Here is a 27222-nt window from a genome sequence, read left to right as displayed (position 1 = left end):
TATATACCATGACTGAATTCAGTTTACCGCAGAATTAAAAACGGTCTAACATTTGAAAATCTGTTTCTGTACTTAGGGTCATCTCAATACATGCAAAAAGAAAAATCAAGTTATAAAATTCACCCATTCATGATTTAAAATTATCAAACTAGGAATAGAAGAGGACTTCCTGATTTTGATAAAGAGTACCTACCAAAGGACTTCCATCCTGGCGCAGTGGTTAAGAATCCGCCTGCCAGTGCAGGGGACACAGGTTTGAGCCCTGGTCTGGGAAGATCCCACATGCCGTGGAGCAATGAAGCCCATGCACCACAACTACTGAGCCTGCACTCTAGAGCCCGTGCCACAACTACTGAAGCCCCCGCGCCTAGAGCCTGTGCTGCACAACAAGAGAAGCCACTGCAATGAAAAGCCTGTGCACCGCAACAAAGAGTAGCCCCTGCTCGCCGCAACTAGGGAAAGCCCGCGCACAGACACGAAGACCTAACGCAGCCAAAAATAAATAAATAAATAATTTTTTTAAAAAAAGAGTACCTACCAAAACCTGCAGTGAACATCACACTTTAATGGTAGAACTTCAGAAGCAGTCTCTTTAGAGGCAGGACTAGGATAAGGACGCCCTCTATCATTGCTTCTTATTCAACATTGTACCAGTACAGTAGGGAAGGCAAAATAAAGGAAAAGGAAGAGGATAGAAAGGAGGAAATGACACTGTCATTATTCTCAGACAATAGTATTACCTATGTGAAAAATCCGAGGGCCTCTATAGACAAGCTATTAAAAGACAAGCCATTAAAAGACAAACAAAAAAATTCAGCAAGATTACTAAATATACATCAATAACAAAAATCAATTGTGGAAAAAAATAGTATTTGCAAACATAAAGTATAATTTATAATGCAATTTTAAAATAATTCTTATTATGGAAAACCCCAAACATACATAAGGGTGGACAGAACAGCACCAATGAGTTTCACGTACCCATCTCCTGGCCAATATTGTTCACCTATATCCCCAATTCCTTCCTGCCTTCTATAGTATTTTGAAACAAATTCCAGGCTCATATCATTTTACCCATATACACTTGAGTATATATCTTTAAAAGCCAAGAAAAGACTCTTTTGACATAACCGTAATACCACTATTGTACCTAAAAATTAGAACTATTCTTTAATATAATTGAATATCCAATCAGTGTTTTCAACATTCTAATTGTCTCTATAATTGTTTTAGAGTTTGTTTGCAATCGGTTGATATGGCTTTTTTTTTTTTTTTTTTTTGGCTGCGTTGGGTATTCGTTGCTCAGCCCGGGCTTCCTCTCGTTGCGGCGAGCAGGGGCTACTCTTCATTGCAATGTGTGAGCTTCTCATTGCAACGGGCTCTAAGAGCGCAGGCTCAGTAGTCGTGGTGCACAGGCTTAGTTGCTCCGTGGCATGTGGGATCTTCCCAGACCAAGGCTCGAACCGGTGTCCCGTGCGTTGGCAGGCGGATTCTTAACCACTGCGCCACCAGGGAAGTCCCAACACATGGCTTTTAAGGGTCCTTTAATTTATCGAGTCTTCTCATTTCTATTTTCTTTCCCCTCACTTAGTTTATTTTTAGGAAACTGGGTGACTTTTACTGTAGAGTTTCCCACAATCTAGATTTCTCTGATTGAATCCTCAAGGTATAGTTTAACATGTTTCTCTGTCTTCTGTATTTTCTGTAAGTTAGTACTTGGATCTAGAGACTTGATCAGATTCAGGATTGCCTTTCACAAGACCACTTCATGGAGGGCATTGTGTTCTTCCATCAGGAGATGTAACGTTTGCCGGTCTCTTCACGATGCCACCAGCTACAGATCCATTCATTCATTAAAGGTTATGAATTACTTGGGAAACTCCTACCAAAAAAATTTTTTTTTCTCTTCTACTATTTAGTTATCTAGTGGTACATATTATATAGGAAGGCAGAATAAATGTAATTTTAAAATATATATATATCAATAAATTTAAAAAGCAATAAATCAAAAAAAAGATGTGTTAGACGTTCATGAAGAAATTATAAAATCTTATTAACTAAAAGTAGGCCTGAATAAATATAACATTCTATATAGTGCTATGTATAATGTTCAAAGATTTGAAGGTGACAGTTCTCCCTAAATTAATCTATAAATTCAATGCAACTCTATTTTTTAAAATCCCCAGTAGGGTCTTTGGTGGAACGTGATAAGTTGATCACAAAATGCATAAAGAAGTGTCCAAAATAGCCAATACAATTTTTTTTTTAAAGTGTGGGGTCCCCACCAATGAATGGGTCACCCTGGAGTAGTTCGTTAGTTAGTTGTTTATTTATTTATTTATTTTGGCTGTGCCGGGTCTTAGTTGCAGCATGTGGACTTCTCAGTTGTGGCATGCAAACTCCTAGTTTCAGCCTGCATGTGGGATCTAGTTCCCCGACCAGGGATAGAACCCAGGACCCCTGCATTGGGGGGGACCACCCACTGGACCACCAGGGAAGTCCTGCCAATAAAATTTTGAAGAAAAACAAAGAGGAAGAGTTTACCCAGCCACATATCAAAAATTACTTTAAGGCTATGATATTGACTTAGGGACAGACAGAAGGGAGAATCCAGAAATAAATGCACCCATATACAGAAATGAAATGTGACAAAAGTGGTATTAGAAAACAGCGGGGGAGAGAATGAGCTATTATTCCCTATATAATTTTCAGATAACTGGTTATCCAATTTTTAAATCCTTACCTCACAAAATAACGGATGTATTCAGGATCTAAATGTGAAAAAGCAAAATTCTTAATCTTTTAGAAGAAAATATACAAGAATATCTTTATGAATTTGAGAAAGGGAAAATTTTCTTACCCATGATTCAAAACACAAACCATAAAGAAAATTATTGACAAACCCAACTATATTAGAATTAAAGTTTTTGATATGTTAAACAGAGTTAAAAGACAAATACAGATTAGAACACAATATCTGTAGTGCATATACCCAACAAAGAATTAGTACCCCAAATGCACCAAAAACTGCTACAAATAGAGAAGGCAAAAGACAATCAACCCCGGGCTTCCCTGGTGGCACAGTGGTTGGGAGTCTGCCTGCCCATGCAGGGGACACGGGTTCGAGCCCTAGTCAGGGAAGATTTCACATGACACGAAGCAACTAAACCCATGTGCCACAACTACTGAGCCTGTGCTCAGGAGCCCACGAGCCACAACTACTGAGCCTGCGTGCCACAACTACTGAAGCCCACACACCTAGAGCCTGTGCTCCACAACAAGAGAAGCCACTGCAATGAGAAGCTCGTGCACCGCAACGAAGAGTAGCCCCCGCTTGACGCAACTAGAGAAAGCCCGCATGCAGCAACGAAGACCCAACACAGCCAAAAATAAATAAATAAAATTTTTTTTAAATGACAACCCAAATGAAATATGGGTGAAAGATGTTAATAGGTAATTAACAGAAGAGGAAACCTAAATAAATGACCATTTATCTTAGTCAAACTTGCTAATCAGGAAAATTCAAATTAAAAGAAAAAGATATTTCATATATACCAGATTAGCAAAAAATTTTGTCTGTAAATATTCATTATTAATGAGGATATGGAGTTTTAGAAACTCAGAGCAATTTGGAAATACCCAATAAATTGAAGATGCATATACCCTGCAACCCAACAAGTCCATTCCCAGGTATACGTTAGAGAAACTCTTTCATGTATGAACAGTGACTCACTCAAGAAGGTTCATTGCAGCATTGTTTGTAATCACAAAAAACTGGAAATAAAAAAGCCATCAGGGCTTCCCTGGTGGCGCAGTGGTTGAGAATCTGCCTGCTAATGCAGGGGACACGGGTTTGAGCCCTGGTCTGGAAGGATCCCACATGCCGCGGAGCAACTAGGCCCATGAGCCACAGCTACTGAGCCTGCGCGTCTGGAGCCTGTGCTCCGCAACAAGGGAGGCCGCGATAGTGAGAGGCCCGCGCACAGCGATGAAGAGTGGACCCCGCTTGCCGCAACTAGAGAAAGCCCTCGCACGGAAAAGAAGACCCAACACAGCAAAAATAAATTAATTAATTAATAAAAACTCCTACCCCCAACATCTTAAAAAAAAAAAAAAGCCATCAATAGCAAAATGGATAAATAAATTGTGGTAAGTTTATACAACGGTATAATAAGGTACAAGAGCTTAAAATAAGTGAATGGAAACTGTATGTATTAACAGGGGTTAATCTCAAAAACAAGATTTTAAGCAAAATAAAGCAAGTTGCAAAAGTGACATAAATGATATTACTGGTACGAAGTTTTAATATGTAAAATCATATTATATGTTGTTTAGAAGTGCTTTATATGTGGTAAAGATATAAAAATATACATGAGGACAGTGTAGGAGAGAAAAAACTTTTCTTCTACTCTCTTAGAGGCCCTGCCTGGGCTGGAAAATTAAACTGACAAAGACAAACTAACAGGAGAAAAGCACACAAATGTATTTAATGTAAGCTTTATGTGATGCAGGAGGATTCATAAGGAAGTAGTTAAGCCTGAGCATCTTTATACTTGGTTTGATGAACAGTGGACAATGTGATAGTACAAAAGGTAAGTGCAAAGGGTAATTAACTGGGGGAAACAGAGCAAGGCCTGTTTGTTTGGGATCCTCTCAGAGTCTCTCTGTCTTCAAGGATCAAGGCGCCCCTTTCCTCCAAGTAGAACCTACCTCTCACATGAGTAGCCGTCTCATAACCTACACTGCCCTTTCTCAAATTCCTTCAGCTTAAAATACTCAGTATGCCAAGGTGCCATGTTTGGGGGTAGCATATTCTGAACCCAGTCAACTGATAAATACCAAATTTAAGAGAATGGTTACCTCTAGGGAGAGAGTGAGGGAAATAGGATTATATGTGATACAATAAAGTCTTAGACTATATCTTAAATGTTTTCTTTAGTAAAAAAAATGTGAATCAAATATGGCAAAATGTTAAGATTTCACAAAGGTAGGTGGTAAGTTCATGGGTAATCATTATATGGTCGTTTTTCTATACTCTGCCTTCCTAAAATATTTTACAGATTTTTTTAAGGCAGTTAAAAGTTGTAGGTTATTATTCAAAGTACTGACTTAGTTTATTCCAATACTTCCTAAATATAAGGTTATTTTACTAGAGAAACAAAACAAAACACCCTGCTATGATCCACATCCCAGCGACAGGATTTCAATTCTAATCAAAGTGGTGAAATCACACCAATTGTAGAACCCCATCTTTTGGTCAATACAAACGCACCCTCTGCTGGTCATATGGTGCCCTGTCCCAAAGTTCAAAATAGTGGGGAAGAGCAGTGAAACTTGTTCAATGAGACAGCTTTTACCAAGCCAGCCAAGTTAGGGAAAGAAACTCTCACAGAATTCCTCTCAATCACAAAAATACTTAAATCAGCTCCCACTCTCTATTACTATTACATATGATCCAAGACAAAATAAATTCCAGGGTACCACCGCAATCAACCTTTCCAGTTCCCTCAACCACCATGTACATTAACAATTCTGTCCCTACTCCAAAGTCTGGAGGTTGATGTATGAGATAGTAGATGCCACCCTTAACATTTGGGAATGGCAGAAGAGAACCCAAGTTCCTCTGGGTGGTGGTGCAGACACCACTGAACACTGAAAAATGGATAAACTAGTATTAAGGGAATAATGCTGGTGGGATGACAGGTAAATTTTTTCTTTTCAAATCTTTCTTTAAAGTTATAATACCTTTAAACAAAATTGAGGAAAAATCAATTAATTCATGCAAGAATCTACTGCTCAAAGAGAGAGGGAAGTGAGGATTGAATATTAAGAGTCTTCCTTTCAAAAAACATTTTTTTAAATTATTTCGTTTTGCTTTGTTTTGCTTTGTGCTAATATCTATCTTCCCCACTAAAATTTAAGCTTCCTGAGACCAATGTGTGAATCCGTCCTACTCACCACTATATTCCCAGCACCTAACACAACGACCATCAGGTAGTAGGTATCTAATAAACATGTGATAAATAAAGGAATGAATGACCATTTCCTTGGAGTGTAATTTGGTACAAATTTTCTGGGGAGCCATTCAGCAGCAGACATTGTGCCTTTAAGACTGTACATTCTTCAGTAATCATAGATGTGGACAACGAGTAAGTCCTTTAATAATCAGAAACATTCCTTTCAGGGATATGCTATGCAAAGTTCATTTTAGTTATAAAAAAAATTCAAAACAACCTGAATTTTAAAAGTTACATGTTTGGTTAAGTCTATTATGGTATATCCATATGATGAAATGCTATGCTGCTATTAAAATCATTTTTAAGAATATTTAATGATATGGGAAATTCTAATAACATAAAAATAGATTAAAATTATATATACATTATTTTATCAACTCTATTAAAATATGAGTATATATTTATTATATATGCATGAAAGTATACACACCAAAGTATTTTACTGTAGTTGTATGTGAGTAGAGGGATCATGAGTCAGGGGTTTTTTGTTTGTTTGGTTGGTTTTGGTTCTTGTTTTTAACAGGTGCCAGCACTGTTTTAGACACTTTATTTGTATTAATGTATCTTTAAGTTTTTAAGCAGCTTTATCAAGAGATAATTGCCTTATAATAAATTACACCTATTTAAATTGTACAATTAGATAAGTTTTCTTTAAGTGTTAAATATTACTTCTTCTATAAAGATTTTAATGCAATCAACTTCACTTTTCCTTAGATTTTAATTATGTATAATTATTTGGTAGAATATAAAATTATTCAACCAACAATTTTCTTCTATTGAGACATTAAATATTGTTATGATTTGTAGGGGGAGGTTCTAGTTTTCTTGAGATTAATTGATATATAACGTTGTATTAGTTTAAGGTGTACAACATAATGACTTTATATTGCAAAATGGTTACCACAATAAGCTTAGTTAATGTCAATCAGCAATAGTTACAGTTTTTTTTCTTGTGATGAGAACTTTTAAAATCTACTAGGTAAGTTCTGATACTGTATATGTCGACACCCATGAAACTATCACCACAATCAAGATAAAACATTTCAGGGGACTTGCCTGTTGGTCCAGTGTCTAAGAAACAGCACTCCCAATGCAGGGGGCCCGGGTTCGATCCCTGGTCAGGCAACTAGATCCCACATGCCACAGCTAAGACTTCCATGCCGCAACTAAGAGTTCACATGCTGCAACTAAAGATCCTGCATACCATAACTAAAAGGTCCCACATGCCGCAACAAAGATTGAAGATCCCTCGTGCTGCAACTAAGACCTGGTGCAGCCAAATAAATAATTTTTTTTTTAATTTCATCTTTCCCAAACGTTTCCTCATGCATCCCCCAACTCCAGTCTCTATCATTTCCAGACAAACACCAATCTGCTTTCTGTCACTATAGACTGGTTTGCAGTTTCTAGAATTTTATATAAATGGAAGCATACCATGTATACCGTTTCTTTGTCTAGTTGCTTTTACTCCCCATAATTCTTTTGAGATTCATCCATGTTGTTGAGTGTATCAATACTTCATTTCTACTTACTACTGAATAGTATTGCATTGTATGTATATACTAGCCTGTTTATCCATTCACCTGTGGATGGGCATTTTGGCTGTTTCAAGTTTTTGACTATTGCAAATAAAGCTGCTATGACCATTTGCATATAAGTCCTTTTATGGACATATGCTTTCATTCCTCTTGTGTAAAACACCTAGGAGAATAATGGTTGGATGCTATGGTACATCCAATATTTAATTTTTTAAGAAATTGTCAAGCTATTTTCCTAAGTGGTTGTACCATTTTACATTCTAACCAGCAGTGACTGAGAGTCCCAGTTCCCCTGCATCTGTGTTAACTCTTGATATACTCAGTCTTTTTAGTCATTCTAATAATTATATGTTGATTGGCAGGGAGGATTCTTCTTTATGCTTGTGTTTTCCAAATTTTCTGCAATGAAATATATGTTTCATAATTAAAAATTGCTTACAGTATCTACAATAAAAAGTAGCCTAGTCTAATATGAAGTCAGTCTGGAGACTTCTCATTCTGAAAACTACCCAATATGGTCTTCAGAGCACCCAGCAATAGCTGTGTAGCCTGCATAAGCCTTCCTCAGAATATAACTTTTTTTTTTTTAATCAGTTTTCTTTTCAATGATATAACCACACTGGGGTTTTAAGAAAAAATTTAAACACATAAACCTCTTTATCTAGCATGTTATTTCCTTTTTCTGTTTTCTCTTCCAGCTTTTACAGTTTTAATACACAATTCTATAGTTTTCTATTTTTACTTGTCATTATATCATATTTTCCATATCATATTTTCCATGCTGATTTATCTTTTCAACCATAATTCTAAATGTCAAATTAATGCATCATAAATTTCCCATTGTTTGGTTGTTTCTAATTTTTTATTATTAATGATAATGTTGTAATAAATAACTTTGTACAAAAAGCTTGTTTCTTCTTTTAAATTATTTCCTTATGAAAATACACAGGAGGAGATTCCTGATCAAAGACAAGAACGTTTTTCTAGGTCTTGATATGTACTGTCACATCGCTTTCCCAAAGGGGCTTACTGATTTTAATGTCACTTGCCACGTGTCAGCACTAGTTTCTGCAGCATTTGCCCGTTTCCTAGGTATAACATACCTTGTTGTGCTAATTTGCACGCCGTTGATTGCTCACCAGAGCAATCTCATGTGTGGGATCACTGTCTGCTGTCCTTTGCTAATTAAGGATGCTTTGTCTTCACAGACCCAGAGCGGAGGAGTATGACCCTTGACCCTCTTAGTGCTTCCCTGGCTGAGCACACCCAGACCCCTGAGGCAGATACTGTCCAAAAGGCGTAAGTATTCAAAGTCATAATGACATGGACTTCTCTACTTTTGTTTTTCTTTCTTTTTAATTAACTTCATTTCCGTTTTTTCCTAAGAGGCATGAAGATTCTCAGCTAACCAGCCCCATGCTCTACCAGCCAGAATTAAATTATTGTCTAAGAAACAAAGATTCTTGGGGAGGATTATACTGTGATGTGTTTCCTACTTAAACATATTCTTTGGCTGGGTGGGTGAAGAGTGAAATGGAACTCTAACTACGTGGAAGCAGCTTTTTCCATTTTTCCACATATCTGAGCTCTGCAGACATGCCTCGAAAGCAGAGGTCTCTCAGCTCAACCTTGGTTTCTCCTCTCAGCATTCACTCAGCTCTGGGTAAAATCAATGATACCAATAATACTAATACAAATTGCTAACGTGTATTAAGTGATTCCTGTGTGCTCACCATGTGCGTACTATGAGCTCATCAGCCAGCAGCTCGGCCGGTCAGGCCCAGTCACTTCACCCAAGCCCCGGTTGGCAGTGGCAAGCTGGACCGATAGCCTCTGTGACCTCCCATGAGCCTTGGTGACTTTAGAACCTGCTCTCACCTGCCTCATGGTATCAGGATTCCCTCCTGGGTCAGAAAGGCTGGGTGCTCTCTAAGAACAAAAAAGGGAACGGGGCACTTGGGTATTGAGGCAGCTATCTGGAGAACTCCACGTTTTAACTTTTGTATCTCATCTTCTCCAAAATGGATTTAAACTGCCTACAATAACACCCCCCTATCCACCAAAAAAGAAAGATGAGATAATCAAAAAAAATTATTTCTAATCTGGAGGTAAAGAAAAAAGAACACCAACACTCCTCAAAAGTCATTATAGTCATTGTGACTAAAGTTCAGCCTTTCAGACTGAATGTGAAAGCAAAAAAAAAAAAAAAAAAGAAAAGGGGCTTCCCTGGTGGCGCAGTGGTTGAGAGTGAGTCATGGCCGCTGAGCCTGCGCGTCCAGAGCCTGTGCCCAGCGACAGGAGAGGCCACAACAGTGAGAGGCCCGCGTACCGAAAAAAAAAAAAAAAAAAGGAGGGGAGCAACATGATCAGGTTTTGTGGTTATCATTTGCAGCATGCCGGTTCCTCAGGGGAAATAAAGGTTTTCCTAGCACTAAATTCTAAAGTATTCTTCTATAGGTTTTATAGAGTGACATTGAATGATTTAAAGACTCATATATTTACAGGAAATTCCATTTACCTCATTTGATAAATATTTCTCAAGTTTCTATAGTAAGACCCTGTGCTAGCCCAACTCAGTAAATATAATACTGATTTAGCTAAAAAATAAAATATCCAAGACCAGGCCTGGCACACAGTAGCTGCTGCTTCAGCTGTTACTCAATCCATATGGCTCTTTCTTAGTGACCTTTTTACCCAGAGAACATAAGTCAATTATCCTCCAGACACATGGTCAGTGACAGCAGTTCTACAAGGGATCACACTAACACAGTACATGACATTTTGGTATCTGAATTTGATCAAGAATAGAATTCAGAGGGCATAAAGAAATGGATATATAGGCGCATGTTTCTGTGACAACCTTTCTTAAAGGTCACTTTTTTTTCAGCTAAGCCTTCGATAGAAGAAATTTCAGTTAGGTAATCCTATTTCATTTTGTTAAAGTCATAAATATGCAACCCCAGAGAGGCAAACTATTCCTTCCTTGGGGGTGTGGAGACAAGGGAACCCTCTTGCACTGTTGGTAGGAATGTAAACTGATACAGCCACTATGGAGAACAGTATGGAGGTTCCTTACAAAACTAAAAATAGAATTACCATATGACCCAGCAATCCCACTATTGGGCATATACCCAGAGAAAACCATAATTCAAAAATACACATGCACCCCAATGTTCATTGCAGCACTATTTACAATAGCTAGGTCATGGAAGCAACCTAAATGCCCATCAACAGACAAATGGATAAAGAAGAAGTGGTACATATTTACAATGGAAAATTACTCAGCCATAAAAAGGAACGAAATTGGGTCATTTGTAGAGACGGGGATGGACCTAGAGACTGTCATACAGAGTGAAGTAAGTCAGAAAGAGAAAAACAAATATTGTATATTAACGTATATATGTGGAATCTAGAAAAATGGTACAGATGAACCAGTTTGCAAGGCAGAAGTAGAGACACAGATGTAGGGAACAAACGTATGGCCACCAAGGGGGGAAAGCGGGGGGGGGGTGGTGGTGGGATGAACTGGGAGATTGGTATTGACATGTATACACTAATACGTATAAAATAGATAACTAATAAGAACCTGCTATATAAAAAATTAATTTAATTAAAAAAAAACACAACTATTTCTCCTTCTCCCTAAGGTTTAGAACTTAGCCTGAGAGAACCCCAAAAGTGAAGACTAACTTTCTAATTTCCTTTATTCAGGGACGTGTTGAGAAAAAGAGGGCTGACCAAGTGTGTAAAATGCCCACCACAGTGAAGTTCCTGGCAGAAAACAGATGCTCAATTAATGTTTGTTCATTTTCCCTCTTCTGTGTCCACGAGTTTTTCTTTTTTCTTTTTCTTTTTATGTGAAGTATAGTTGATTTACAATATTGTGTTTCAGGTGTACTGCCACGTGATTCAGTTATACAATACGTATCTTTTTTTTTTCCAGTTCTTTTCCATTATAGGCTATTACAAGATACTGAATATAGTTCCCTGTGCTATACAGCAAATCCTTCTTGTTTATCTGTTTTACATATAGTGGTGTATACATCAGAGTTCTTCTTTAGCTTGGTCCTGTTGTTTTGCTTTTTTCAAAGGGGCAGAGATTATAATGTGCACCATCAACACAGAGGACTCCCAGGACATGGGCCTGACTCCCCAGAGGGGCTGGATCCTATAGATACATCTCTTCTTCCAAGAGGAAAAGAAGGGAAGACTGAACCAAGACTGTTCAACCAGCAGACACCAACCAACATCAGTCATGTGAGTGTAAACACTTAGGTAGGAGCTTGGTCCAGAACCCTACCTGGAAGGTGCTCCCATCAGGGCTGCCATGTACAGTTGTATAGATTGCTTACTATACAAGGGCACCTGCAAAGGGAAAAAGTGGGAGCTGAAATCCACTCTGTGGTCCACTCACCATGCCCTGCACCCCAGTATTGGGTTGCATTCTTCTGAAGGATGGGTACCCATTTCTAATTTCTACTAAGGTACTAAAAGGAAACTCAGTTTTCCTATACTCACATCACTTCTGACACCACATGTGTGAAGGATTTTCCCACATCAACCAATTCTCCAGCTCTCTAGACGCCAACCGGGTGTCCTACAATTCAACTCTGACACCAGCTACCCAGAGTTAGCACAGACCCCACAGGTTAAGGGCTCAGTCCCACATGCCTGCTCCACTTAAGACACCAATCACAAGTCCCAGGTTGTCACCTGTACTTCTGACCAACAATCTATAAAATAAGGGGTTCCTAAAACCCAACCTCATGTTCAATAATTTGCTAGAACAGCTCACAAAACTCAGGAAACATTCACTTACTAGTTTAGATTTATTACGAAGGATATTTTAAAGGATACATATGAACAGCCAGATGAAGAGATACACAGGGCAAGGCCCAGAAGGGTCCCAAGCACAGGAGTTCCTGTCCCCATGGAGTTGGGGGGGTGCCACCCTCCTACTACATAGATGTGTTCACCAACCCTGAAGCAATCTGAACTCCTTGGTTAGGGCTTTTATGGAGGCTTCATTACATAAGCATGATTGATTAAATCACTGGCAAATGGTGATTAATGCAACTTCTAGCCCTTCTCCCCTCCTCTGAGGTGGCGGGAAGGGCAGGGGGCTGAAAGGTCCAACCTTCTAATCCCATGGTTGGTTCCCCCTCCTTAGGGGCTTTCCAAAATAACTCCATTACCGTAAGCTCAGGTGTGGTTGAAAGGGGCTTGTTAATGAATAACAAAAGACACTCCTTTCCTGTTTATGCTCCAGAAATTAGAGGCATACCTCTCATTTTATTATGTTTCATTTTATTGCACTTCACAGATAAATGTGTTTTTACAAATTGAAGGTCTGTGGCAGCCTGCTTCAAGCAAGTCTATCAGCACCACTTTTCCAACAGCATTGGCTCACTTTGTGCCTCTGTGTCACATTTTGGTAATTCTCACAACATTTCAAGTTTTTCCATTATTATTATATTTGTTATGGTGATCTGTGATCAGTGATCTTTGATGTTACCATTTTAATTGTTTTGGAGCACCATGAGCCATGCCCATATGAGATGGTGAACCTAATCAGTAAATACCTGTTCTGACTGCTCCACGGATCAGCCGTTCCCTCTCTTCCTTTCCTCAAGCCTCCCTATTCCCTGAGACACAACAATACTGAAATCAGGCCAGTTAGTAATCCTACAATGGCCTCAAAGTGTTCAAGTAAAAAGAAATGTTTCACGTCTCCCACTTTAAATCAAAAACTAGAAATGATTAAGCTTAGTGAGGAAGGCATGTGGAAAGCTGAGAGAGACCGAAAAGCTACGCCGTTTGCACCAAACCGTTAGCCAGGTTGTGAATGCAAAGGAAAGGTTTTTGAAGGAAGTTAAAACTGCTACTCCAGCGATCACATGAATGGTAAGAAAACAAAAGAGCCTTATTGCTGATACGGAGAAAGTTGGAGTAGTCTTGATGGAAGATCAAACCAGCCACAACATTCCCTTAAGCCAAAACCTAATCCAGAGCAAGGCCCTAACTCTCTTCAATTCTATGAAGGCTGAGAGAGGTGAGGAAGCTGCAGAAGAATTTGAAGCGAGCAAAGGTTAGTTCTTGAGGTTTAAGGCGTGAAGCCGTCTCCATAACAAAAGTGCAAGGTGAAGCAGCAGGTGCTGAGGAGAAGCCTGCAGCAAGTTATCCAGGAGATCTAGCTACGATAATTAACCAAGGTGGCCACACTAAACCACAGATTTTCAATGTAGATGAAACAGCCTTATGCTGAAAGAAGATGCCATCTAGGACTTTCAGAGCTAGAGAGAAGTCAGTGCCTGGCTTCAAAGCTTCAAAGGACAGCCTGAATGTTAGGGGCTAATGCAGCTGGTGACTTGAAGTTGAGGTCAATGCTCATTTACCATTCCAAAAATCCTAGGGCCCTTAAGAATGATGCCAAATCTATTCTGCCTGTGCTCTGTATATGGACCAACAAAGCCTGGATGACAGCATATCTGTTAGCAACACGGTTTACTGAGTATTTTAAGCCCACTGTTGAGATCTACTGCTCAGAAAAGAAGATTCCTTTCAAAATATTACCGCTCATTGACAATGCACCTGGTCACCCAAGAGCTCTGATGGAGATGTACAAAATTAATGTTGTTTTCATGTCTGCTAACACAACATTCTGCAGCCCACATGTCAAGGAGCCATTTCAACTTTCAAGTGTTATTTTTTTAAGAAATACATCTCGTAAGACTCTAGCTGCCATACCTAGTGATTCCTCTAATGGATCTGGGCAAAATCGAGAACCATCTGGAAAGGATTCACCATTCTAGATGCCATTAAGAACATTTGTGGGGAATTCTCTGATGGTCCAGTGGTTAGGACTCAGCGCTTTCACTGCTGTAGTCCGGGTTCAATCCCCGGTTGGGGAACTAAGATCCTGCAAGCTGCAAGGCACAGCCAAAAAACAAAGGAACATTTGTGAGTCATGGAAAGAAGTCAAAACATCAATATTAACAGGAGCTTGGAAGAAGCTGATTGCAACCCTCATAGGTGACTTTAAGGGGTTCAAGACTTCAGTGGAGGAAGTAACTGCAGATGTGGTCAAAATAGCAAGAGAACTAGAGGAGCAAAAAAACTGGTTTCTTGAGTTGAAATCTACTCGCAGCAGCAGGGTTTGAGAGGATTGACTCCAATTTTGAAAGTTCTACTGTGGGTAAAATGCTACCAAACAGCATTGCATGCTACAGAGAAATTGTTCACGAAAGGAAATGCCAATCAATGCGGCAAACATCATTGTTGTCTTATTTTAAGAAATTTCTACAGCCACTGCAACCTTCAGCAACCAACATCGTGATCAGTCAGTGGCCATCAAGACAAGACCCTCCACCGTGAAAAGATTATGACCCATTGAAGGCTCAGATGATTTTTTTAACAGTAAAGTATTTTTTAATTCAGGTATGTACATTGTTTTTTTAGACGTAACACTATTGCACACTTAATAGACTACATAAGTAAACAAAACTTTCATAGGCCCTGGGGAAAAAAAATATTCATGTGACTTGCTATATTCCAGTATTCACATTATTGGAGTTGTCTGCAACCAAACCTACAATATCTCTGAGGTATGCCTGTACAAGAATTTTAGGAGTTCTGTGTCAGAGGCTAGCGACGAAGACCAAATATATATTTCTTATTATGTCACAACGTCACAGGTACCGAGTGGGTAGTCGTGGCCATCCTCTCTTAGGAAGAAACTCTATATTGTTTCAGCCCATGGGGAAAGGTGAAGACTGACATGGCTGCGGTCATATGCTTGAAGTTTCCCAAAAGTTAGGAAATGATGCAGCAGTGAATAGAGCTGGCTTTGATTTGATTTAAACTAGTTAACCATTAATTGTGGCAACAGCAATCTATCAAAGGTGAAAAATGCTTCACTTTGGTCCAGCTCTGTAGATGATGGTTTAGCATCAAAAAGGGAGCAGGGAATTCCCTGGTGGTCCAGTGGTTAAGACTCGGGCTTTCACTGCCATGGATCCGGGTTCAATCCCTGGTCAGGGAACTAAAATCCCACAAGCTGTGCGGTGCAGCCAAAAAAGGAAAAAGAAAACAAAAAAGGGGGCAGATCATAAAGTATATTCTATTTCTCTTTCTTTTTATGAAATTATAACTGAAATTATATCAAAGGCTGAACCTTAGGATCTCCCTACAAGCTCCACATTCTCTAAATATCACTCTTGGGACTTCCCTGGTGGCACAGTGGTTAAGAATCCGCCTGCCAATGCAGGGGATTCAAGCACTGGTCTGGGAAGATCCCACATGTCGTGGAGAAACTAAGCCCGTGCGCCACAACTACTGAGCCTGTGCTGTAGAGCCCATATGCCACAACTACTGAGCCTGCACGTCTAGAGCCCGTGCTCCACAACAAGAGAAACCACCACAATGAGAAGCCCATTCCCACTCGCCGCAACTAGAGAAAGCCCACATGCAGCAAAGAAGACCTAACACAGACAAAAATAAATACATAATAAATAAATAAATAAAATTTAAAATAAATAAATAAATAAAATTTAAAATAAATAAATAAATATCACTCTTCTGCTTCATATGGAACCCATATGAATTCCATTCTAAGCCATTCTGTCTTGTTCAACATAATCTCTGTTTTCTTTTGTTTCTGTTTGTTTGTTTTATAAATTTATTTATTTATTTTTGGCTGCGTTGGGTCTTCATTGCTGCACGTGGACTTTTCTCTAGTTGTGGCGAGCGGGGGCTACTCTTTGTTGCAGTACGTGGGCTTCTCATTGCAGTGCCTTCTCTTGTTGTGGAACACAGGCTCTAGGTACATGGGCTTCAGTAGTTGTGGCACATGGGCTCAGTAGTTGTGGTTTGCGGGCTCTAGAGTACAGGTTCAGTAGTTGTGGCGCACAGGCTTAGTTGCTCCATGGCATGTGGGATCTTCCCAGACTGAGGATCGAACCCATGTCCCCTGCATTGGCAGGCGGATTCTTAACCACTGCGCCACCAGGGAAGTCCTGTTTGTTTTTTGTCCATGCCACAGGGCCTGAAGGATCTTAGTTCCCTGACCAGGGATTGAACCCAGGCCCCGGCAGTGAAAACGCCAAGCCCTAACCACTAGACTGCCAGGGAATTCCCAACATAATCTCCCTTTGATGGTTTTTTTTTTTCTTTGCTTTCTACATATATCATGTTCCCTTTCCTTAATTTTTCACCTTTAGGAGATAGAGTTGATTGACAAAGCCAAGAGAAAGAGAAGAACCAAGACAGATAAGTCCAAGGCACCCAAGAGGGAGAGAGAAGGAAAGCTCCGTGGGGAAGCAGAGGCTGCTGTTGGTAAGGGACCATCCAGGAGAACACACCTAATGGTAGCCAGAAGGTGCCATGGAGAATCAGCATGGATCCTATGGGACAAACGATCTGTGTTGAGTCTCCTTGACTACCACAGCTAAGATGGTGTTGCAGCCTTACTTCATGTCAATATCTTGGGAGATAAGGATAGAGGAAACCAGGGGACTCTAGAGACCTATAATCACCAAGAGAGAAAATTACAATAATAACACTAACACCTATTAAATGAATACCCACTGAATTAGGAGCTCTGCATTTATGACGTCATGAAATATCCACCACAGCTCCATAAAGTAAGCGCTATTATTATATCACGTGGAGAGGCTGGGTGACTTGCGTAACATCAAACAGATCAAACGGTAAAGTGGTGGACCCAGGGTCTGGACCTGTCATTTGATTCCAAACTCATAACTCTCAAACACTGCCTCTGTGAACAATAAATTGTCATAATCTGAGAATTGGTCCGTGAGAGCATTTGGGAAGGGGAAGGTTGCAACATGCTCTGAATGGTTACTCCAGCTGGCATTTTTCTTCTTGGTTCCTTGTGTTGCACCTCACAAGGAATTCAGGTTCCTATGCTTCTGGGGACTTTCTTTTCTTTGTTTCTTTTTAATTAATTTTTATTGGAGTAGAGTTGATTTACAATGTTGTGTTCTAAGGACCTTCTTTAACCTAAAACCTACACTCATTCTTTCCCGGCCATATGAAGACCCTCGAAATAAATCAAAGGCTGTCAAAAAGGATGACATTGGATAGTTACCTGGATCAGATCTTTTCTTTTTTTTAAATCGAAGTGTAGTTGATTTACAATGCTGTGCCAATCTCTGCTGTACAGCAAAGTGACTCAGTTCTGCACATACATTCTTTTTTTATATTCTTTTCCATTATGGTTTATCCCAGGACGTTGAATATAGTTCCCTATGCTCTACAGTAGGACCTTGTTGTTCATCCAGATCTAGTTTTGAGGTTTGCTTTTTAAAGTCTTGCTGAATTTACATCGTTGTCACCCGTAACTTAGGTAGCATTGGCAGGACTGGGGAAGGAAATACTTGTGGCCCCAGAGGAGAATTGAGGAAAAGGCCTTAAGAGTATGGAAGGTTTAAACTTTACCAGGTTACAAAGCTGCAACCTCAAGCTAGACTCCTGAGGCATGACTTTCCAGCTGTACCTATAGGTCTTCCCTCCAGAGAGTCTTACCCCCACCATAGGTCAGGGTGTATCAGAAGTTCTTTAGTAGCAAGACTGCTGAATTACAGTTGATCCAAGTAGGATAAGGCAGTTTCTCAAAGGGTAGTCTATGGACTACCCTTCTCAAAACGCTTGGAGTGGTTGTTAAAATGCAGATTCCTACAGAATCAGACTCTGGGGTGTGGCTCAGGAACCTGCACCCAGGTGATTCCATTGCACACGGAAGTTTTAAAGTTACTGAAAAGGACGCAGAGATCACATTTATTAGCTATGTCTCTATCCTGCATTGTTCTCTCCCAGGAAAGTCAAAGGAATCAAAGGCTGAAAAGAAATCAGAGCTAATTCCCAAAGGAAAAAAACCTGGAGTCAAAAAGAAATCAGAGCTAATTCCCAAAGGAAAAAAACCTGGAGTCAAAAGGAGAAAGACACAGAAGGAAAGGAATCCGGAAATAGTAGCAGAGCTGAGTGGGCCTGATGTCATTAACTCTAAGAAAACTAAAGACACCTCAGATGGAAGTTTCTTTCCTTCAGGCTCTGTTGTAGAGGACCCTTGGCTTTCTTCCAAATTTGATGCCCCTGAGAGCCAAGTTTCTATAGTTGGAAGGTCATCGCCCACCCAGACTGCAACTGTCCCTGGAAACATGGAATCTGAAGAAGAGGGAAGCCATAAGGACCCTTCCAAGGTAGGGTCCAATATTCTCACCTTGGCCAGAGGGATTTCAGTCCTCACTGGTGCAACTGAAGAGGTAGGAAAAACTGCCCTGAATTACATTGCAGTTACTGAAACAGCTCTACTACATAGTGGCTTTATTTGTTCTACTTTGGTACCTTCTGACCCTTTAAGAAGCCAGATCTGATCAAAGACACAGGGTGGCAAAGCCCCTCTGAAATGATGTATTCTGTGAGGCTCTCAAACTACTAGGGCAGGTACCCACCCTTAAAGAGCAGAAAGTTGGCACAGCACCCATTTGTGAGAGGTACAGGCCTCACAGTTACAAGGAAAGGTGAATTCAGGCCCCAGACGCGCAGGCTCAGCGGCCATAGCTCACGGACCCAGCCGCTCCGTGGCATGTGGGGTCTTCCCGGACCGGGGCACGAACCCATGTCCCCTGCATCGGCAGGCGGACTCTCAACCACTGCGCCACCAGGGAAGCCCCAAGCACATATTCTTGACTTGGCCTGGAGTTCATGTATTGCTTGCCTCTCAAAAGCTGCAGAAATTCCTCCATTCCTAATCTGCTTTTCTGCGGCACACCTCTGGGCCATGGGTAACTTATACACACACATCTATCTCCCTTTTCTTTAAACACTGCAAACGTACCCACAGCTAAACCACTATGGTTAAACTCGCATAAGTTACATGCAAATATGGTACAACTCTGCTGAATTTCATTTAATCTTTACAGCCACACCTGTGACCCAGGTATGATTCGTCCCATTTTACAGACCTAGAAGCTGAGGCTTAAAAGAGTTGGATGTTTGTTGCCAGAAGTTACACAACCATCAAGTGGTAGAGCCAAGACTTAGATCTTTCGACTCCAAAATCAGAGCTCTTGTCACTATTTTCAATTATTGTGTATTTATTTATTTTACAGCCTGTGGTCTTCCAAAAAGGATTTCAGAAAGATTTTTCCTTACTAGTTCTCAATCTTCCCAGCTGCCTAGACTATAGGATTCTGCTTTATACAGCAGATGAAAATTTTAAGCTGTGGGCAGAACTTTTCTGAGCCTGCTATAGACTCAGGATTTCTAGATTTATTGTCAATCCACAGTACCATGCTGCCTCAGTAAAGGCTAAAAAGCAAGGAAGTATCCACCCCAAGCTGGATACACAGAGTGCCCATGGAAGAGCTGCCATTCAAGGTTCCCCTCATGAGGATATTTCTGACTGAGGAGGAGGCATCAGGAAGAAAAAGAAAGCTAAGATGCTCTTCACAGGAACCAAGAGAACGTTTCATTGAAAAAGGGGATTTGCATAGGATTAAATATGAGTTTGACACATCTACACATAAGTCTGCCCCTAAAACAGCCTTTATCTAGAACCTGTGGTTCTGAGCCCTGGCTTCACGTTAGAATCACTGGAATATGTTTTTTAAACCACCAAGAAAAAAGTATATTAAAAAAAAAAAAAAAAGGAGTTCCCTGGCAGTCCAGTGGTTAGGACTCCAAGCTTCTACTGCCGGGTCTGGGTTCGATCCCTGGTGGGTGAACTAAGATCCCACAAGCCCTGTGGCGTGGCGAAAACAATTAAATTAAATTTTTGAAAACCCACCAAGGCCTCCCACCTAGGTATTCTCATTTAATTGGTCTGGGTGGGGCTTTTGGCCTCAAGTACTTTTTAAAAGCTCCTTGGGTGATTATAACGTGCATCTAGACAAACGATGTACCAGACATTATGTTGTCTCTTTCACTATTTCAGTTAATTCTGGTAACAGCCAGCTAAACGGAAGACAATATCCAAGAAATTAAGTTATCCCCAAATTCTGAAGCAAGTAAGAGAGAGACTTAGATCCAGGTCGATCAGATCCCAGAGCCCAGGCCAGTGGTGGCAGAGTTTATACAGCTGTGGTCAGAGTGTGGAAACCACCTAATCTCTAATTAGAGGCAACATCCCGTGGGTGGAGGACGGCTCGCTGCCGATACAAGGTCCCCGTGATTAGCGTACGTCCCTTGCACTAAGAACACTCTGGTTCCTTAGGCCCTCCTCGCTAAGAGGGAGCCAGAGAAAGCTTCCTGGGCCAGGCTGCGAGCAGAGAGGGCCGAGATGAGACGGCTGGAGATGGAGAGGAAGAGAAGGCAGCAGGAGCACCTGGAGCGGGCAGAGAAGATGAAGGAGGAGCTGGAGCCGCGGAACCGCGCGCAGGAGATCCGGTGGGTAGGGCAGCCACGGTGGCCACGGAGGCCACGGCCACGATAGGAAGCAGAAGATAAGGCAAGGGTTGACTTCCACTAGGGGTAAAGCTGGTTCTGAGGCTCATGCCCTGAAGTAAAACAGCACGTCTCGTTTTTCACTATCCTGGTTATCCCAGGGACAATCTGGACCAAAGATAAGATGTGGTGTCTTAAACCATTAGGGTTACTCCAGACAGATGTTCACAGGATCTTCCCAGGAGGGCTTTGAGATCCAGTCCAGCAAACATTTGTTGCGCCTCTTGCCACATGTGTCTGCATTGTGTTAGGCTCTTCCATAGGCCTCTGGGCTCATTTAATCTTCACAACAACACTGTGAGACAGGAATTTCAAAATCCATTTGATAAGAATGGAAAATGAGGCTCTGGGAACTTAGGCTCCCGCGCCAGAGCACAGAGCTGTGTTGAAACTTCCAGGCTTCTAGTTCCAGGCCTGTTGTGTTCTTGCTTCTGCTCTTCAGTTAGGCTTCCCTTAGAAAACGAGTCTCCTCTGAATGGGACGCTCCGTGTGGCCTGCAGCCAGCAAAGCCTCCATCAGAGGCACGGCGTGTCCTAAAAGGACAGTGTTTTCTGCCATTTCCCTGACCAATTTGTGGGTTTTCTCAGCTTTAGGAAACAGACACTCGAGGAAGAACAGCAGAGGCAGGAGAAGGAGGAGAAAGAGCAGTGGCTCCAGTTGCAAATGGTCCAAGAGAGAGCTCGGCAGCAACAGGAGTTCTGGAGGAAGCTGCAGGAACTGCAGAGAAAGAAGCAGCGGGAGGAAGCCAAGAAGGCTGGTGAGGGGGACTCAGCTCTCTGCAACGCCCATCTATCTGGGACAGAAGTATATTTATCCCACTGTGGGTGTTCATTTGACTCTCCCCAGAGTTATTCCTATCCTAGGTCTCAGTGTGAAGCACTCTAAATGGATAAGCTGATTTTTTTCAAAGTGATTTAATATGTGTGACTCTAGTGAGTTATTAGATCAAAACAAGAAAGACTCATTTGTGGAAATGACTTTTGGGTCCCACTCCCAATTCAGTAATCTCCTGAAGTGGGACCCTGCCCCTCTCATTGCCCTTCCAGCATTGCTCAGAAGATGCCTAAATTGGAGACATAGCCCTGGCTCCTTGCGTCCTTCCCTAGCAGATGGAAACAGTCAAACATCTGGATAGCTTCAGGGCAGCCTTTCAGGTGATGTGTGGAATCTCTACAGCCTCACGTTTGAGGAATAGGAAAGCACTTTAACAGATGACACTCTGTAGACTGGTCAGTCCAGCTGAGTAAGCACCAAGTTTCTCCAGACCCTGCTGTGACACCTGTCCCCAACCCATCTGCATACCACCCATGAACGTACCAGGCTCTGGAAACTTCTTCCCCAAGGTTTTGTATTCATTGCACACAGTGCACTGCACATAGTAGGTGCTTGATAAAGGGCTCTTAAATTAGTAAGTTAACCCAAGGTAATCCCCACAGAGGATCTGGCAACCTGCTGTCAGGTAAGCTACAGAATATCTCATTGGGAGTCCCTGGGAATCACAGACTTGAGAGTCAGATCAGAGAGTTGTTTTCCCCAATAATGAGACCCCTGCTGAGCCTACCTGCCTTTCTGTTCTGCAGAGGCAGAGAAGCAAAGGCAGAAGGAATTGGAAATGCAGTTAGCAGAAGAACAAAAGCGCCTGATGGAAATGACTGAAGAAGAATGGCTGGAGTATCAGCAGTGGAAACAGGAAGCAGAAGAGAAGGCTCGGCTGGAAGCAGAGGACAGACGGCGAAAGGAAGAGGAAGCAGCAAGGCTGGCTCTGGAGGAAGCCATGAAACAAGTCCAGGAACAAGCCAGGTATTTGCTATTTGGGCAACAGTTGCAGTAGTGGGACTGTTCAAAGGCTTGACTGCCTGCTACTAGTACTAGCTTTGCACTGCCTTTGGGCACGTGAAGTTTTCCCACTTCCCATAGCATGGTTTGGAAGAACTAAAAAATAGAGATTCTCCTGCTGCAAAGGTCACAGAATTTCTTGGTGGCTTAAAGAACTCATATGGAAGCTAGAAGGGAGTTTACAGATCATCTATCTCAGCCCTCTGGTTCACAGATGAGAAATCCAAGTCCCAGAGAGAAGGATCTTGATTAGGGCTAACAGTGACTTAGGGGCAGTACCAGGACAAGATCTAAGACTCCCTGGTCCTGAACCAGTACCTTTCTCAGTAAGTATTTATTGGGTACCTATTATGTGCCAAACACTATTCTGGACACTGGGAATTCAGGAGTAAACAAGACAGATGTCTCTTCTCCCACGGCATTTACATTCTAGGGGTGGGGGTGGGGAGACAGACTCTAAACAAAGATTTTTTAAGCTGGCAATAAATGCTATTCAGAAATTCTTTAAAGATGTGATAGGATTGCAGGAGGTTTGGTTCAGACGGATCGGCCAGGGTAACACCTTAGAAGAGGTGATACATAAGGTGAAACCTGAATGACAACGAGTTAGCCACATAAACATCTGGAAGAAAAATATTCCAGTAGGTAAACAGCAAGTGCAAAAGCTCAAAGAAAGGAATGAGGCTGGCATGGTGGAAGAATAAAAGAAAGCAAGCATGGCTGGAATGAAGTGAACAAGGCACAAAGAATATTCCAGATGAAGTCAGAGAGGTAGGCCTTGTTAGGAGAAATAGCCCAGAATCAGCCATCAGGGGCCTGCAGCATTTCCCCATTTGTTCTCTTGCAATAGTTATGATCACTGCATCTTTCTGCTAATAGAATCTCTTGAGTGAAGTGGTTTCAATTGACTCTTTAAAAACCAGGTCCTCCGTAGTGGCTATATCATAAATTTCCCCTCTTAGTAAAGGCAAGAGTCATCCCCCTTTAGAACCATTAAAAGTGAAGGGTAAAGAAGCCCAACACAGAAAACCACAATTCCAATCTTAACTGTAAACAATTTACCCCTTGAAAGTAATTTTCTAAAACTTAAGCTTAATCTAAGCTCATAAATACTCTTTAGGGGACCAGAAAAAGAAGGAAGCCAGAACAACTCTATTTCAAGGTTTTCCACCTAACCTTGAGTTGTTCCTCTCCTGAAACATTCCTCAGCTGTTACGCGAATTACAAAACAGATCATTAGGGAAGTCTTGATTCAATTTCAAAATTACGTGCTCCATGTATCATAGCAGTAGCGTTGGGTTCATAACTATTGAAACCAACAGCAAGCTACTGGAGTTGCAGTTTTCCACAAAAGGAAAACTGGCAAGTAGTACGAGGGGAAGTTGAGCAATTTTGCAACACTAATCCAAGTAGGTGAAAGCAAAAAACCAAGTAATTAAAGGGGTATATGAGGGGTGTGAAAGAGCCTCATTCCAGCAAGGGTTAGGAGAACTTGATGCCAACTAGCTTGATTTCGTCTTCACTTGTGTGACATTGGCCCAGGTACATTTAACTTCTCTGGCCTGTTTCTTCATCTCCAAAACAAGGAAGTCCCTTCCAGCAATACAAATTTAAGAACTGTTACACCTTTCCTTTTACTTTCCTAGTAGGAGGGTCATGATACTCTAAACCTCATATGTAAAGTCACTAAATGAACAGAGTATGATCTTCCACTAAAATGCAAGATCAGTAGCCCCAAGTCTGATGATGACTGAAATCCAAAATTCTTCCACGAGCTTACAAGGACAATTTCTAGGATGCTTCATCAGTATTGTGATTGCGGGTGGGGTTGTTTCCTCAGGCAAAAAGCTGCTTTGAAGAAACATCTTCATTTCCACCAAGAACTCTGTAAGGAAGCCAATGGCCTACAGTGGACACAGAACATTTCCAGACCATGGGTCTAATCTTACTTCCAGTTCCTACAAATACCAAGACCTTAAGACTAGAAGAAAACTAAAAAGTTAGGAGGTGGTGACAGAAGACGAGTAACTTGCTTCTGTAATGAAGTTCCATCCTGAGCTCAGTTAGCTCCGTTTCATCTGGTTCACCTCACCTCACCCCACCCTTCACTTCACTCTAGGCCCTCCCTCCCCACCACCCAAACCTTACTCAATCCAGTCAAACTTGTCACACACCTAAATCCTTTATGTTCTCTGGAACCACGTAAATCCAGAAGCTTTGGTGCCTAAAATTAGCCAATAATTTCATAATTTGTTTGAATTTCAGTAAATTTCAGCTTAATTTCAGTGAGTAAGACATTAACATAATCTCAGGGTAGCTGAAGTATTTCATTTCAGTGTCTCTGAAAGTGCTGTAGGTAAATGGAAATTCTATAATGCAATAGTTCTGAATTAGCAAAGAGGAGCCACAGGTAGCTATTTAAATGTAAGTTAAAACATTCAGTTCTCCAGTCACACTAGCCACATTTCAGGTGCTCAATAGCCAGATGTGGCTACTGGTTACTGTAGGTGAACATTTTCATCCTCACAGAAAGTTCTGTTGGACAACACTGTATTCTAGAGCCCAGAAAATTAACCGATCTTGAAGTTTTGCTCCTGTGTCTTGAAAAACCAGCCACTCACATAATTTCCCCATTTTTTAAATCACACTGATCCTATAAGCGTCTTGATTAGATAATGTCTTTAACATCTCCTTAATATCAGTAAGTATCTGATTAAGTATCTATCATAGATTGATCATTAAAGGGGATGAAGGACCTTTAGCAAATAAGATATGTAAAAAGATGTTAAAGCAAGCAGTATCTGAACCTGAATTTTCCCACGAATTTCCTTTGGCCCTATTCTATACTTCACTGTGTACAGCTAAAAAAACTTAGTATTTGCAGATGATTCCCTCAAATCTCCCACTAATGCTTGTAAGGTGCTTTCTACAGGAAATGCGCTTCCACAATCCAAAAGTGAAGCTTAATTTTGAGTCTGTATTGCTGTGTTACTGGACTTGCTTAGATTTGATGCTTATTTTCAAACACTTGCTTTAAATAGAAATAAAATGGCCAAAACACTGGCTATCAGTGAATTTAAATATGCCATTTAAAACTTTTTCTCAAACTTGTCGATCCTACTTGCACATTCATTCATTCATTCAATAATACTTAGGTGAGAAAGGAGCACCTCAAATAATTCAACCGAGAAGAAAGAACACTCAAGGAAAACATCCTTGCGGGGGAAATTACCATTACTGATTTTATTTTCTCCCTTCTTTTACAAATTTAGGATGTTGCAGTCAAGCACCAGGTAGAGAGGCTACACTAAATGGTATTCGAGGTCCCTTCCAAATCTGATATTCTATTAAATTGTTGCTGTGAAAAGCCTGTTTTATCAGCACTACTAACCAGATAAGCGCATTTTTCAGTTAACCATAGCAGACTGCAAAGCATTTAGAAGAATCCAATAAACTAAAATCAAGAAAATTATATCCCCCAAATTATATTATAGTTAAGCTCCACCACCTAAATGCTGAGAGCCCTCAGAAAGAGATGCAAACAAAGCTAAGATACCAAACTACATATTCACACATTCTGGATAGTTCAAATAGCCTATGAGGTTTGTGACTCAGGCCTGACAGAAATATGCAACTCAATGAGGACTTTCTAGAAATGGGTCTGACTCCAAGTTACTATTTAAATATAATGATAAATGCCAGGTAATGGTCTAAAAGCTCTAATTTACCTAGAATATATATGTACAATACAAATAATTTTTCAGTTAGGGTCAAATATAAGAATTTATAAGGCAAGCCAATTATTTTTCAATAGAGGACTTGAGAAGGGATTCAAACTATAACAGTTTATAAAATGCATTAGAGATAGGTCTTATTCGCTCTTCTAATGCAGTTAGATGACATTCTATTTGGAATAATATGAAATAGGATTATGTATATGCACAGATATACTGAATTCTGTGATTCATTAAGGATTTAAAAGAAAAAGTTAAGCCCTCTAATTAAGGAACTAATTTGGTATTTTAATTTTATACAGTTTAAAGAGAGGATATAAAAAATAAAAGAAAATATAAACAAAATATACCAAACCTTAACTAAGCACAGAACATTTTGTAAATTGTTAAGGGAAAAACTGAAATTATCAATATCAATTAAGAATTTTTGGCGTGCCCATTTATTCAACATATTGGGTAACTGTATCATATATATGCACCATACAGGAATATCAAGTTTTTAAAAAAAACAACACTGGGTATTTAAAAAGGTCTTGTGGCCTTAATTAAATCCTTAATTCAGAAGGCACTTCAGTAACTTTCAGGGCTTCAAAGTCATGATCGTCATCACAGTACTAAAGAAAACATGTGTAC

General features: G+C 40.6%; 1 protein-coding gene across 1 annotated transcript in view; it reads left to right on the top strand.

Annotated features, from left to right (window-relative positions):
* Positions 1-24834, top strand: part of KIAA2012 (KIAA2012 ortholog) — a 112253-nt gene extending 87419 nt beyond the window's left edge. The window contains 8 exon segments of the mRNA XM_060302044.1: positions 8764-8854; positions 11647-11812; positions 16774-16888; positions 18392-18774; positions 20790-20962; positions 21607-21776; positions 22600-22819; positions 24696-24834. Coding sequence (XP_060158027.1) covers positions 8764-8854; positions 11647-11812; positions 16774-16888; positions 18392-18774; positions 20790-20962; positions 21607-21776; positions 22600-22819; positions 24696-24834 — 1457 coding nt within the window.
* Positions 24835-27222: the final 2388 nt, after the last annotated feature.

The sequence above is a fragment of the Globicephala melas genome, chromosome 7, assembly GCF_963455315.2.
Source record: "Globicephala melas chromosome 7, mGloMel1.2, whole genome shotgun sequence".
Taxonomy (NCBI): Eukaryota; Metazoa; Chordata; class Mammalia; order Artiodactyla; family Delphinidae; genus Globicephala; species Globicephala melas.
This window is presented reverse-complemented; position numbering and strand designations above follow the sequence as displayed.